The 15,560-nt window shown below is 44.3% G+C and overlaps 1 protein-coding gene across 10 annotated transcripts in view; it reads right to left on the reverse strand.

Annotated features, from left to right (window-relative positions):
• The window catches only part of LOC129826113 (voltage-dependent N-type calcium channel subunit alpha-1B-like), a 149,136-nt gene that overhangs the window by 58,333 nt on the left and 75,243 nt on the right, over positions 1–15,560 (reverse strand). For 7 of the 10 annotated variants that reach the window (XM_055886453.1, XM_055886452.1, XM_055886456.1 and 4 more), the window contains exons 8-14: positions 8,522–8,637; positions 6,821–6,910; positions 6,048–6,131; positions 2,569–2,787; positions 2,235–2,347; positions 2,006–2,118; positions 1,764–1,895 (exon numbers count right to left, since the gene is read on the reverse strand). In XM_055886453.1, coding sequence (XP_055742428.1) covers positions 1,764–1,895; positions 2,006–2,118; positions 2,235–2,347; positions 2,569–2,787; positions 6,048–6,131; positions 6,821–6,910; positions 8,522–8,637 — 867 coding nt within the window. The remainder of the gene's footprint in view (positions 1–1,763; positions 1,896–2,005; positions 2,119–2,234; positions 2,348–2,568; positions 2,788–6,047; positions 6,132–6,820; positions 6,911–8,521; positions 8,638–15,560) is intronic. The other 3 variants (XM_055886457.1, XM_055886454.1, XM_055886450.1) reach the window with 1 other exon arrangement.

Raw genomic sequence — 15,560 nt, forward strand, 5'->3', positions numbered from 1 at the left:
AGTCTGACTGAGCACTGCACTGGAAGGGCCTGAACACACATCCTTACTGAACGCTGCACTGAAAGACCATGGACAGCACACAGCCTGACTGAACACTGCACTGAAAGACCATGGACAGCACACAGCCTGCCTGAAAACACTACACTGGAAGACCATGGACAGCACACAGCCTGACTGAACACTACACTGAAAGACCATGGACAGCACACAGCCTGACTGAACACTACACTGAAAGACCATGGATAGCACACAGCCTGACTGAACACTGCACTGAAAGACCATGGACAGCACACAGCCTGACTGAACACTACACTGGAAGACCATGGACAGCACACAGCCTGACTGAACACTACACTGGAAGAGCCTGAACAACACAGAGATCCTGCTTCCATTATGTCAGGAAGTGATTGTACTGTAGTTCATACTCCCAGGCTGGGCATTTCAAGGCCTGTCAAGTGTCATTTCTCTTTGGATCAACTGCATGCATCTATTGTTCATGATGTCCTCTCTGCCTGCCACTTGTGCATTTAGATCACATGACTGGAGTATTTCTGTATTTATCTGGATTATTAACTACACAGAGACCTTCTACTCTGTTGAGCAACAAAGAGACCTTCTACTCTGTTGAGCAACACAGAGACCTTCTACTCTGTTGAGCAACACAGAGACCTTCTACTCTGTTGAGCAACACAGAGACCTTCTACTCTGTTGAGCAACACAGAGACCTTCTACTCTGTTGAGCAACACAGAGACCTTCTACTCTGTTGAGCAACACAGAGACCTTCTACTCTGTTGAGCAACACAGAGACCTTCTACTCTGTTGAGCAACACAGAGACCTTCTACTCTGTTGAGCAACACAGAGACCTTCTACTCTGTTGAGCAACACAGAGACCTTCTACTCTGTTGAGCAACACAGAGACCATCTAGTCCATTGAACTACACAGAGACCTTCTACTCTGTTGAGCAACACAGAGACCTTCTACTCTGTTGAGCAACACAGAGACCTTCTACTCTGTTGAGCAACACAGAGACCATCTAGTCCATTGAACTACACAGAGACCTTCTACTCTGTTGAGCAACACAGAGACATTCTACTCTGTTGAGCAACACAGAGACCTTCTACTCTGTTGAGCAACACAGAGACCATCTAGTCCATTGAACTACACAGAGACCTTCTACTCTGTTGAGCAACACAGAGACCTTCTACTCTGTTGAGCAACACAGAGACCATCTAGTCCATTGAACTACACAGAGACCTTCTACTCCATTGAACTACACAGAGACCATCTACTCCATTGAACTACACAGAGACCTACTCAGTTGAACAACACAGAGGCCACCTGCTCCGTTGAACAACACAGAGAGCATCTACTCTGTTTCTAAGTGGGCTCAATAATTCAAAGAGTGGAGGTATGAAAACCTCTCCTTTCCATACTGTTACTCTCTCCTCTTCATACTACTAGAGCAACAACGTACTGTAGTAAAAACAACGTACATCTACATTATATCACAAGCTAAATGGTAATGCTAACAACAATGGAACTGGCTAATGTTGAGTATCACCATGTATCACCAGTATCACTCAACATTAGTCAGTTCCATTGTTGTTAGCATTACCATTTAGCTTGTGATATAATATAGATGTACGTTGTTTTTACTAAAGCACGTTGTTGCTCTAGTAGTATGGACCCATGAATAATACAGTACAGTGTGTGTACTGGACAGGAACTGTTACTGTGAGAGGCAATAAGGGTGGACTCACAGTCCCCCAAAGAGCTGCATGCCCAGTAGGGCGAACACCACGATAAAGAGGAAGAGGAGGAACAGCAGGCTGATGATGGACTTCATGGAGTTGAGTAGAGAGACCACCAGGTTCCTCAGAGAGTTCCAATACCTACAGCAGGGGGATGAAGAGGAGGAATGAGGAGGTGATAGTGGTATATCATCGAGTCATGTACAGGTGATCATGTCGTGTTTTGGATCAGGGTGTAACGGATCGCTCACTTAGTGACTTTGAAAATCCTGAGCAGACGGAGAGCTCTCAGGACGCTGATGCCGAAGGAGGCCCCAGGTTTCACAACTGCCCAGATCACCTCAAAAATACTGCCTATAATCACCTGGGAGGAGAGTACATTGAATTACAACAAAATGTGTGTTCTCTCTAATGCAATGTCATTCTCTACTATTAAACATTTCAGAAGTGCAGGTTTGATTGGATCGCAGTCTCACTTACTCCGAAATCAAAACAGTTGAAAGACGAATGGAAGTAGCTCATGGGTCCTAGTCCATACATTTTCATGGACATCTCAGTCAGAAACAAGGCCAGGAATACAAACTCTGCCAAATCTGCAAGGGAGATGGAATAACACACAGATCAATTCACTGAGTCAAATATGACCGCCCTGATGTCTGACGTGAAGGCCCTGTTTCAATACAACTAACACAGTGTAGATGGTTTCATTGTACAAACAGCAAATAAATAGAACGATACGTCCTGTTGGTGATGGTAGGAAAACAAATGGAACAGCATTCCCTCCCACGCAGGTCGGACGTTGGGCAGGACTTACACAGTGCATATGTGAGCCACTCAGGCTGGTCGTAATGGACGATGGCCACACACAGCGTGTTGAGGCCCACCAGACACAGCACTGTCCAGTAGAAGCTCTGAGCCTTGACCAGGTGTCTGATGGTGAAGCGGAGCCGCTTCTCTTTCCTCCGGAAGTAGGAGGCACTGCCGTTCTTGCTGCTCTTCAGGCTGGCCCGGGCGAACGGAGACCCTGGAGGAACAGTGGCGGGAACAGCACACAAACTGGAGATAAAGTCACACAGTCATCAATTCTGTAGAACTCAATGAAATCACTTTGATGTAACCTCATGACCTGAACGTTTTCACTTGGTGGGGACCGCCTCGAAACGTCATCAGACTCAATGAGAGGAAAGATTCAAAATCACAGCTAATAAACCCCAAAATGTGCACTATGGCTCAATCAAACCACAGCATAGCATGTCAAACACAGCAACTTGTATGTGAAGTAGAGGGCATTTGTAATATGACAGTTAGCAGATTTGCCTTTACATTTCTCTTTAATAATGCTGCATCATATTGTTCAGTATCTTCTCAGTGTCCTGGCTAGTTCATCCATAGAGAACTCTGTGCACTGCCCTCCTCCCTTCTCCCCTGCCTCCACCTCCCAGCCCCTGGACCATAATAAACCATCTGTAACTTAAATTAAACAAAAATTTGAGGCTGGACCAAAAAAAGAAAAGTGAAAAATGGTTCTATTAGCACCTCGTTAGTGGCCCAGGAGGAGAGGGAGAATCATCATTTCCTGGGCTATATTCAGCTCCAAATGTAACTCGGGTGTGGAGCCTCATAAACTGAGCACCAAGTCAGGCTTGCCTTTTTCCTCTCTCTCTTCATCTCCCTCTCCTTCTCCCTGTCATATATTTTTTATATGGGATTCTAATACTGAGCCAAACCACCTACTCCCCTTTAGTTGCTGTACAGTGATGCAGATCTAATTGAGGAGTATTAATAATCACTTATGCAAGGGAGACTGAGGAGTTCAAACAGATAGTTAGCTATCTGAAAAAAAGCAGGGAACATTTGGAGATTATTATATTATTACTTCATAATTTTTTTAATATGAGGCTATTGCAATGCTTCTGTCATTAGTCATTCTTAAAGGGCAGTTGTCTAACAGAATAGATACAACCAGGAATTCTTTATGTCACATACTGGGAAGTATAGCAATTTGAGTTACTTATTGCATTATAAAGGCTAGTATTTAACCCAAATTGATACACATTGTAGGAAATAGGCCCAATACCACCACAATCTAATTAAAAGACGAACAAAATGATTCAATATGCAACATCATTCAATTGAAGCACATTCTAAGAAAATTATTGTTCCAGGCCTGCCACAGAATTTGGTGACATGAGACAGCTAGTAGAGGTAGAAGCAATATACACTGCTCAAAAAAATAAAGGGAACACTAAAATAACACATCTTAGATCTGAATGAATGAAATATTCTTATGAAATACTTTTTTCTTTACATAGTTGAATGTGCTGACAACAAAATCACACAAAAATGATCAATAGAAATTAAATTTATCAACCCATGGAGGTCTGGATTTGGAGTCACACTCAAAATTAAAGTGGAAAACCACACTACAGGCTGATCCAACTTTGATGTAATGTCCTTAAAACAAGTCAAAATGAGGCTCAGTAGTGTGTGTGGCCTCCACGTGCCTGTATGACCTCCCTACAACGCCTGGGCATGCTCCTGATGAGTTGGCGGATGGTCTCCTGAGGGATCTCCTCCCAGACCTGGACTAAAGCATCCGCCAACTCCTGGATAGTTTGGGGTGCAACGTGGCGTTGGTGGATGGAGCGAGACATGATGTCCCAGATGTGCTCAATTGGATTCAGGTCTGGGGAACGGGCGGGCCAGTACATAGCATCAATGCCTTCATCTTGCAGGAACTGCTGACACACTCCAGCCACATGAGGTCTAGCAGTGTCTTGCATTAGGAGGAACCCAGGGCCAACCGCACCAGCATATGGTCTCACAAGGGGTCTGAGGATCTCATCTCGGTACCTAATGGCAGTCAGGCTACCTCTTGCGAGCACATGGAGGGCTGTGCGGCCCCACAAAGAAATGCCACCCCACACCATGACTGACCCACCACCAAACCGGTCATGCTGGAGGACGTTGCAGGCAGCAGAACGTTCTCCACGGCGTCTCCAGACTCTGTCACGTCTGTCACATGTGCTCAGTGTGAACCTGCTTTCATCTATGAAGAGCACAGGGCGCCAGAGGCGAATTTGCCAATCTTGGTGTTCTCTGGCAAATGCCAAACGTCCTGCACGGTGTTGGGCTGTAAGCACAACCCCCACCTGTGGACGTCGGGCCCTCATACCACCCTCATGGAGTCTGTTTCTGACCATTTGAGCAGACACATGCACATTTGTGGCCTGCTGGAGGTCATTTTGCAGGGCTCTGGCAGTGCTCCTCCTGCTCCTCCTTGCACAAAGATGGAGCGGTCCTGCTGCTGGGTTGTTGCCCTCCTACGGCCTCCTCCACGTCTCCTGATGTACTGGCCTGTCTCCTGGTAGCGCCTCCATGCTCTGGACACTACACTGACAGACACAGCAAACCTTCTTGCCACAGCTTGCATTGATGTGCCATCCTGGATGAGCTGCACTACCTGAGCCACTTGTGTGGATTGTAGACTCTCTCATGCTACCACTAGAGTGAAAGCACCGCCAGCATTCAAAAGTGACCAAAACATCAGCCAGGAAGCATAAGAACTGAGAAGTGGTCTGTGGTCACCACCTGCAGAACCACTCCTTTATTGGGGGTGTCTTGCTAATTGCCTATAATTTCCACCTTTTGTCTATTCCATTTGCACAACAGCATGTGAAATGTATTGTCAATCAGTGTTACTTCCTAAGTGGACAGTTTGATTTCACAGAAGTGTGATTGACTTGGAGTTACATTGTGTTGTTTAAGTGTTCCCTTTATTTTTTTGAGCACTGTATAATATAAATTTAAATAATTTATTAAGGTGTCTTTAATAGAATAAATGTGTCGAAAAACAAATGTACACATCATGAGAGCTTGCGACTATAAGGTTCTAGCTGCATTTTAGTCAAATGTAGTTATTGACTGAGCCTTGTTCTTTCCAAATATCCCCAATTCATGTTGCTCAGTTCAAAAGAATACAAGATAAAAATTGATGACACCATTCAAACCAATTAAGTTTCGGAACTTTAAAGCTAATTATCTCAGAATCATATTTTTTGCAGGTACAACCTTATTGTCCCAAGCTCTCCATTAATACATGCATTTCTAGAGCTTCCAAAATAGTTTTATAGTGGTGGGGGTGCCAAGATGGCCGGTGCGGTGGCTTCAAAACAGTGCCCTGCATCAGTCATCTAGTGATTAGAAATCATTGGGTAGAACAGAATACAGCAGTGAGCAGTGTGAAAGCTGACACGTTGATCAAGAGGTCCGAGTCACGGGCGTTGGCCTTACCAACAGATGAGATGTCAGTGAAGTGGTCCTCGCCCTCCTCAGCATTGATCAGGTCATTCTTGCTCTTCTTTGCTCTTTTCAACACTGAACACACATTAGAACAATACTTTAGGGTTAGTACCACACCAGATTTCTGTGTGAAGAGTATCTTAGTGTAGTTTGTTCGAGGGAGATAATGTATACACAGTATGTGTGTTTGATGGATATGACATCAGCTCTCAGGGCATTAATACAGGACTTCCATCAGGCAATGTACTTCCTTTGGAAAAAGCAGCACACAACTTGAGCCCTTCACATTTATGATAGCTTGTGAAACACTGTTACTACAAGCATCTCAGGGGAGGCCTCTCAGGTGTTGTTAGCTCAACAGACCATTCAAACTGGCAACACAGTTCCCTCAAACACACTCTCCCAGCCAGGCTCTCTCTGAACTGTGGCCCTGTGCACTTCTCTCCCATTGTAATACAATTTACATGTGGCCCCAACACCCATAATTACTGTGGGTTCACACTTGGGCTTTGATTATTTCTGTGTTGTGCTAACAAGGCCTTGATAACAGCAACAGCACAATGTTTAGCACAGAGAGGGTGGGTGGCATCAGCCCAAAGCCTCACACATCTACAGCCACAGCCAGAGAGGAGACTGGGTAAGCAGTCCTGGGCAAACACAGGGAGACGACACTCGGATAAAGCTCATAACCAAGGCACCGAGTTTCCACTGATCAGATCAGGTGGTCTGACTTGACCAACTCAGGGCCCTGGTATACTCCTGACCTGGGTTGTTGTGTTTCCTTTTGTACCACGCTCCATCCAGAGGGGACTTCTCTTCAGCGTGCTTGTCCTCCTCCGCCAGCATCACTTCCTCTGAAACAAATACACAGGTGTCAGCCACACACCATATAACGAACACATACACACACTGTGGTGTAAAGTCCTTAAGTAAAAATACTTTAAAGTACTACAAGTCGTTTTTTTGGGGTTATCTGTACTTTACTTTACTATTTATATTTTTGACAACCTTTACTTCACTACACTCCTTAAGAAAATATTGTACTTTTTACTCAATACATTTTCCCTGACACCCAAAATGACTTATTACATTTTGAATGCTTGGCAGGACAGAAAAATAGTCCAAATTTCACACTTCAAGAGAACACGTAGTCATCCCTACTGCCTCTGATCTGGTGGACTCACTAAACACAAATGCATCTTTTGTAAGTAATGTCTGAGTGTTGGAGTGTGACCCTGGCTATCTGTAGTAATGTCTGAGTGTTGGAGTGTGACCCTGGCTATCTGTAGTAATGTCTGAGTGTTGGAGTGTGACCCTGGCTATCTGTAGTAATGTCTGAGTGTTGGAGTGTGACCCTGGCTATCTGTAGTAATGTCTGAGTGTTGGAGTGTGACCCTGGCTATCTGTAGTAATGTCTGAGTGTTGAAGTGTGACCCTGGCTATCTGTAGTAATGTCTGAGTGTTGGAGTGTGACCCTGGCTATCTGTAGTAATGTCTGAGTGTTGGAGTGTGACCCTGGCTATCTGTAGTAATGTCTGAGTGTTGAAGTGTGACCCTGGCTATCTGTAGTAATGTCTGAGTGTTGGAGTGTGATCCTGGCTATCTGTAGTAATGTCTGAGTGTTGGAGTGTGACCCTGGCTATCTGTAGTAATGTCTGAGTGTTGGAGTGTGACCCTGGCTATCTGTAGTAATGTCTGAGTGTTGGAGTGTGACCCTGGCTATCTGAACATTTTAAAAACAAGAAAATGGTGCCGTCTGTTTGCTTAATATAAGGAATTTGAAATGTTTTATACTTTTACTCTTGATACTGTAGTATATTTTTGCAATTACATTTACTTATGATACTTAAGTACGATATTTTTAGAACCAAATACTTTTAGACAAGTAGTATTTTACTGGGTGGCTTTCACTTTTACTTGAGTAACTATATTTTTACTTAAGTATGACAATTGTATACTTTTTCCACCAATGCACGCGCGCACACACAAACACACACACACACACACACACACACACACACACAGACAGACAGACAGACAGACAGACAGACAGACAGACAGACAGACAGACAGACAGACAGACAGACAGACAGACAGACAGACAGACAGACAGACAGACAGACAGACAGACAGACAGACAGACAGACAGACAGACACACACACACACACACACACACACACACACACACACACACACACACACACTCCAAACCATCAGCATACTTAATATTGCATATCATAAAGCCCTAAGACTAATGCTATGTCAGCACAATGTAATATATATATATAATATATATATGTATAAAAGATAATGTATGGCAGATTACTGCATATGGTATCAAATCATGTTTGCATGTAACTAAAACTTTAGCAATAACTTGAGCAATATTTAAACTTTAAGTATTAAAGTAAAGGGGTATTAGGTCTTAAAAATAAAAAAGAGAGGGAATAGAGGGCAGTCTGACCTGCCTTGCATATCCACTCCAGGTATCCAGTCAGCTCCCTCTCGATCTGCTGCTGCCTGCGAAGCTTCAGAAACTCCTGCCTCTTCTCCACACGCTCACGCTCCTTGGCAAACTCCCTGCAGGCACACACACACACATACTTACCGGACACGCACGGGAGCACACACACCGTTTTAGCTACATGTCAGAGCCTGGAACACTCATATGCTGACAGCAGTCTGCCTCCCAGCTGAGGACTTGGCTGTGGGTGAAGCTTTTTGGAGAGTATTACAAGTCTTTCCTTCCTCTACATTAAGAATGAAAACTTCAGACACAAAATAAGCTTTAAAAATAATGAATTTGCTATAAAAAAAATGTTTTAAGTATATATTGGCAATACAGTCAGTGGTGTGTGCAAACATCAGATCTCTATAGTTACACCATGAAGCAATCATATTTCTGACACTATCTTGGAACAACATGCAACCCAGTTGTGATGATTTTTGTAACCACATAAACCACCATCTGTTATCTAGCCAATTAAAGAGGCCCATTTCCATTCTTCTTACCCATGAGTAACCTGGAAATATATAGGCCTACTGCTGATTGGGCAAATGTTGGAATGGATTACCAAGACAAAGAGGGGGAGGTCTCACTCATTAAACAAGTGGTTCACAATTTTTTTTAACCTAATCTGTATATTTGTAATGGCATGTTATAGAAAGGTCAAATTTTGGGGCGATTTCATTTGGTTTTGAGAAACTTACCAGCTGTGCTGCTTCTTCATGTAGCTTGCGCAGCACAGCTGATAGGGGAAAACGCTCGAGTCACACAATGAAATATAACATTGCGGATAAAGTTCAGAATTATACAATTTCATGTGTACAACATCTAAAGACCTGCATCACTATACTGAGAGCTTTGCCGTTTCTAAAAGGACGTATTTGGGTGTTTGTGGAGCCTTTGTTCATGTTTTCTCCGGTGCCCCCATAGCGCAGAACGAGCAATGAGGAAGTCTACTGTGGGTGAGTTTCCCAAAACCAAGTCAAATCCCTAAAAACGTGTCTGGACCCTTCTATAACATGCCAATTACATAAACAATAGAGATTTCATTCTATAATAGTGAACCAATCCTTTAACTGCACTGTGAAGTCACAAACACAACAGTCTGGATTGAGTCGTTGAGACTGAGGCTTTTATTTATCTTCCTCCTTCCACCCACATCTTCCATGTGTGTGTGGTACTAGCTGCTTAAGACCTGTTAACGAGAGAGGGAGTGGCGGATGGGAGGGAGGGAGAGAGGAAGGGAGAGAGGAGAGAGAGAGATACAGAAAAAGAGAGAGCGAAAGAGAGAGAGAGAGACAGGGAGAGAGAGAAAGAGACCGAGAGAGAGAAAAATAATCAGACAGAGAGAAAGACAGAGAGAGAGAGAGGCAGATGGAGAGAAATGAGGGATCCCCTCCCTGAACAGTCCGCCCTCACAGCTCACTTGGTGAGAGCCAGGCAGTGATTGGTGTCTCTCCCACGCATGGCCGAGGGAAGCTCCTTCCTGCATTGCAGTGGCTGTGTGTGTTTGTGTGTGGGTGTGTTTGTTTGTGTTTGTGTTTGTGAGGGCTGTGAGGGGGTGGTGTTAGCCAGGAATCCCAGCCCTGCCTGCTGCAGTTCCACAGCAGCCCCTCAGGCGGGGGAGTCAGTCGCTCCTCAGCACGCCGCAAAGGCGCTTTATTGGCATGGGAAACGCGTTTGCATTGCCAAAGCAAGTGAAATAAACAAAAGTGAGAAGACACAAAACAACATAAATAAAAAAACATTCGAATTTAACAGTAGATATTGCGCTCAAAAAGGTTTAAAAAGATAGACATTTCAAGTGTTATATTATCAGCTATGTACATGTGCAAATAGTTGTCGTAGGAATAGAAGGGGAAGTAGGGGAAGATAAATAAACAGATAAATATTGGTGGTATTTACAATGTTGTTTGTTCTCCACTGGTTGCCCTTTTCTCATGACAACGGGCTGTGACTGCACACTGCAGTACTTCGCCTAACAGATACAGGAGTTTATCAATGTTTGATTTGTTTTCAAATTATTTGTGGGTCTGTTTGCTCTGTGGGAAATAAGTATCTCTCATGTGGTCGTACATTTGGCAAGAGGTTAGGAAGTGCAGCTCAGTTTCCACCTCATTTTGTGGGCAGTGGGCACATAGCCTGTCTTTCTATGGCGGCCTGTCTTAATAGCAAGGCTATGCTCACGGAGTCTGTACATAGTCAAGGATGTGTACTCTCTGTTTAGGGTCAGATAGCATTCCAATTTGCTCTGTTTTCTGGTTTAATCTTTCCAGTGATACAAATAGTTATCTTTTTGCTTTCTCATCATTTGGTTGGGTCTAATTGTAAACCAGCTGGCTGAGGGGACTCTTCTCTAGGTTCATCTTTCTGTAGGTGAGGGCCTTGTGGTGAAATGTGTGGGCATTCCTTCCTTTTAGGTGGTTTAGGTGGCTCTTTTTCTGGATTTTGATTACTAGAGGGCATAGTCCTAATTCTGCTCTGCATGCATTGTTTGGGGTTTTGCACTGTACACACAGTATACATTTGCAGAATTCTGCATGAAGTGTCTCAATTGGTGTTTGTTCCATTTTTTGAATTCTTGGTTGGTGAGTGGACCCCAGACCCGACAACCATAAAAGTATTTTTAGCCAGATCCTAATTGGGATGTCGAGTTGAATGTTTCTTTTGATTGCGTAGAAGACCCTTATTGCCTTGTCTCTTAGATTGTTCACAGCCTTGTGGAAGTTACAGTTGAAATCGGAAGTTAACATACACCTTAGCCAAATACATTTAAACTCAGTTTTTCACAATTCCTGACATTTAATCCTGGTAAAAATTCCCTGTCTTAGGTCAGTTAGGATCACCACTTTGCCATCTATTTTGTGAAGTGCACCAGTCGCTCCTGCAGCAAAGCACCCACCCAACAAGATCCCCCCCCCCCCCCCGTGCTTCACGGGTGGGATGGTGTTCTTCGGCTTGCAAGCATCCCCCTTTTTCCTCCAAACATAATAATGGTCATTATGGCCAAACAGTTCTATTTTTGTTGCATCAGACCAGAGGACATTTCTACAAAAAGTACGATCTTTGTCCCCATGTGCAGTTGCAAACCGTAGTCTGGCTTTTTTTATGGCGGTTTTGGAGCAGTGGTTTCTTCCTTCTTTTCTTGGTCTTGGCTGATTTCTTTTGATTTTCCCATGATGTCAAGCCAAGAGGCACAGAGTTTGAAGGTAGGCCTTGAAATGCATTCACAGGTACACCTCCAATTGACTCAAATTATGTCAATTAGCCTATCAGAAGCTTCTAAAGCCATGACATCATTTTCTGGAATTTTCCAAGCTGTTTAAAGGCACAGTCAACTTAGTGTATGTAAAGTTCTGACCCACTGGAATTGTGATACAGTGAATGATAAGTGAAATTATCTGTCTGTAAACATTTGTTGGAAAAATTACTTGTGTATCTCTCTTCAGTTACACATCCTTGGAACAGCAGAACAGCATAACGGTCCGGGCGGCCCTTGCTGTGCCTGGTGAGCAGTTGGTCAAGTTCTGTTGTCAGAAGAGGAATGGAAATGTCAAGGTGAACCGACGACCTGATGAACCCACCAGGTATGTTGACTCTGCCTGGTGGAGGTGGAGTTCCAGAGCTCACAGGTGTGCCTGGCATGGATTATGACTCCATCTCGTTCCTCGCCCTTTTCAACCATTCTCCACCTGACTCTCCACAACTCGAAAAACCAGGAAAATGAACAGGTACAGTAGGCGACAATACTGTAAAGTAGGCCTAATATTGCTAAAAATAATGCTTAAATAAATTGAGTGCTGGTCTTTACTGTATTCTGCGCATTTTTACATTGTATTTCAATGTAAAGTGCGACTAAAATGTAGTTTAAATAAACATCAACATTTGAATGTCTTTTTATTAACGGAAGCATGAAGATGTTGATGAAGAAATACAGTACTGCTGTTTCGAGTTAGAAATGTAACACTTTAGAGTACTTAAGCATTGAATACATTGCAAGTTAAAATGAAGATTATTGTTGAAATTATTTGCTCGACTGGTGTAGGATTTCTCCATCTGTTGGTGTGCAACACTTGCATAACAAGTTAGCTATATTTTCAGCACCAGCCACTGTTTACCTCCTATTGATTGCGCTGCAGTTGCCACAAGTTGTTTTTTAAATGTAACCTTTATTTAACTAGGCAAGTCAGGTGAGAACAAATTCTATTTTTATTTTCAAAAATTCAAATTCAAATTCTATTTTTATTTTCCAATGACGGCCAAACCCGGATGACGCTGGGCCAATTGTGCACCGCCCTATGGCACTCCCAAACGCGGTCAGATGTGATACAGCCTGTATTCGAACCAGGGACTGTAGTAAATCCTCTTGCACTGAGATGCAGTGCCTAAGACCGCTGTGCCACTCGGGAGCCATGACCAATATATACCCCCCCCCCCAACTTGCGGATGCACGGAAAACCCAGCCAACTGTATATTATCTATTTCGTCATTCAGCCACGACTCGTGAAACACAAGATATTACAGTTCTTAATGTCCCGTTGGTAGGATAGTCTAGAACAGAGCTCATCCAGTTTATTCTCCAATGATTGCACGTTGGCCAATAAGACAAATGGTAGAGGCAGGTTACCCACTTGCCGACAAATTCTCACAAGGCACCCGGATCTGCGTCCCCTGTATCGGCGTCTCATGCGAATGACAGGGATTTGGGCCTGGTCCGGTAGCAGCTGTAAATCCTTTGCGTCTGACTCGTTAAAGAAAAAATCTTTGTCCAGTTCGAGATGAATAATCGCTGTTCTGATATCCAGAAGCTTTTTTCGGTCATAAGAGACGGTGGCAGAAACATTATGTACAAAATAAGTTACAAACAACACGAAAAAACACACAAAACAGCACAATTGGTTAGGAGCCCGTAAAACGGCAGCCATTCCTTCTGGAATCAGGCGATACCGTTGGCTAGTACGCAGGAGGCAGAGGCTGGGGTTAGCTATGCTATGGGGCAGGCTACTGGATGGGGTACCGGGGGAGAGGAGAATAGAGCAGGGCCAAGTGGTGGTGCGCAGGCCGCGGAGGAAGATGGGGGTGAGAGCTAGTGGGCTGGTGGAGGTGAGTGTGGTTGCAGCTGGGCAACATGAGCAGAGGCAGGTTGCTGTAGTAACGGAGACTCCGGTGGTGGGTAGGAGGTGAGTACTGGGTCTGAGGCGAACGGTAAGCAAGCTGGTGGGGCTAAGGAGAAGAAAAAGGTGGAGAAGAAAAAGGTGGAGAGGAAAAGAGGGAAAAAAGAGTGTGGCTGGGCAAAAGCTAGGTGGGCTCATCCCAGGAAATATTTCCTGTCATTGGGGAGGATGCACTGATCAGGTGGTAAGTGCTGGAGGGGCAGATGGGGGAGAAGGAGCACGGTACCATTCCAATGGAGGAGGAGGAAGAGCGGGATGAGTTGGCGGGAGAGGAGTACGAGGAGGCCTCGTATTCAGACGGCTCATTGGAACCTGAGCCGACAGCCAGCCAGGCGGAGGGCCCAGTATATATGGTGAAAGAACTTTCTAGGTTGAAGACTAAAGGGATGGAGACTAAAGGGAAAAAGAAGGTTCCTCTGGAGTCTTATTTTCCTGATCCTAGAAGGTTTGTAATGTCAGTACAACACACAATGAAGAATGAGAGGTTTAGTGTCCTCTCATCCAGGATGCAGTATAGGCTGAGGAAATGGTTCATAGGGGTGCGTCTTCAGAATCTAATGAAATGGATAGTTATTTTCTGGCACGGCGGCTTCATGGGCTTCTCTACTGGTTGCTGATTTTGTTGTTTTCCATACCACCTGTTATGGAGATTTTAAGGTTAGGCTCCCTTATCATGAATGGCGGCAGAGACGGACGGACGGACGGGGGGGGGTTAAGAGGGGGTTGGTGGGGGAATATGTAAAAGAAAACATTTAAATGTGATGTGATTTTTTGCAAGAGACACAGTGTTGTGATTAATGGACTGGAACGGGGGGCCTGGTGGAAGGGGGCGGAGGTGCTGAGCCATGGCCCAAACCTTAGTGCTGGGGTAGAAGTGTTTTTCCCCCGGGCCTGAGTGTCAACATTCTTCTTTAAAGGTGTTGGGTAAGGGTAGGTTGTTAGTATATGTGGGTGAAGGTGGATGAGGTAGGGTGAGTACAGCTCGTCTGGATCGTATCTATACATTCAAAAATCAGCTATTGAGGACCTCCATTCGCTCACTTGGGTTTTCAGACCATCATATTGCCATGGCTCAGTTCTTTGTTTCACCAGGGCGCGGTGTAAATCTCTTACAAGATTACACAGTATACAGCTTTGGGGGAGCTTCAGCGTAGCATAAGTGAGGTGGAGGCTGAGCTGGTGGGGCAGGGTAGGTTGGGGCTGCAAAATAATCTGAATTATGCAGGGACCTATGGTCTTCTTTCAGATTAAAGCAAAAGAGCACCTGTAAGAGCTAGATTTTCCATGTTGAGGAAATGGATGCTCCCAGCTCTTTATTTTTTGGGGAAACCAAGAAAATTCATTGTTTACGTTTGTCTGATGGGCAAGTCACTTCTGTTGCGGGGGAGATGCGGGAGTAGGCTGTGGAGTTCTTCTCTGATTGGTATAGGGAAGAACCCCTGTGTGTTCTCAGGTTCTGCTCACTACTAGAGGTGCGTGGGTAAAATCACTGAGGAAGCCAGAGGGAAAAAAGCCATATTACAACATATGTGTTGTGATAATTATGTTGTTTGCTCTATAACCTGTTAGCTCATATGCCTTGCGACCGTGATATATCAATCAAATCAAACTTTATTTGTCACATGCGCGGAATACAACAAGTGTAGACTTTACCGTGAAATGCTTACTTACAAGCATTTCAATCAGAAGCACGGCCTCTGACGAAGGCCGTGTGGCCGATACGTAAGCTTATTAAATATTGGTTATACTATCAAGAGCAGTGTGCGGTTTCCTTTTTCCTTCATTATCATCAAATCACCCATGCTTTGTCTTATACAGTGACA

This window comes from Salvelinus fontinalis, chromosome 28, assembly GCF_029448725.1.
Source record: "Salvelinus fontinalis isolate EN_2023a chromosome 28, ASM2944872v1, whole genome shotgun sequence".
NCBI classification, from domain to species: domain Eukaryota; kingdom Metazoa; phylum Chordata; class Actinopteri; order Salmoniformes; family Salmonidae; genus Salvelinus; species Salvelinus fontinalis.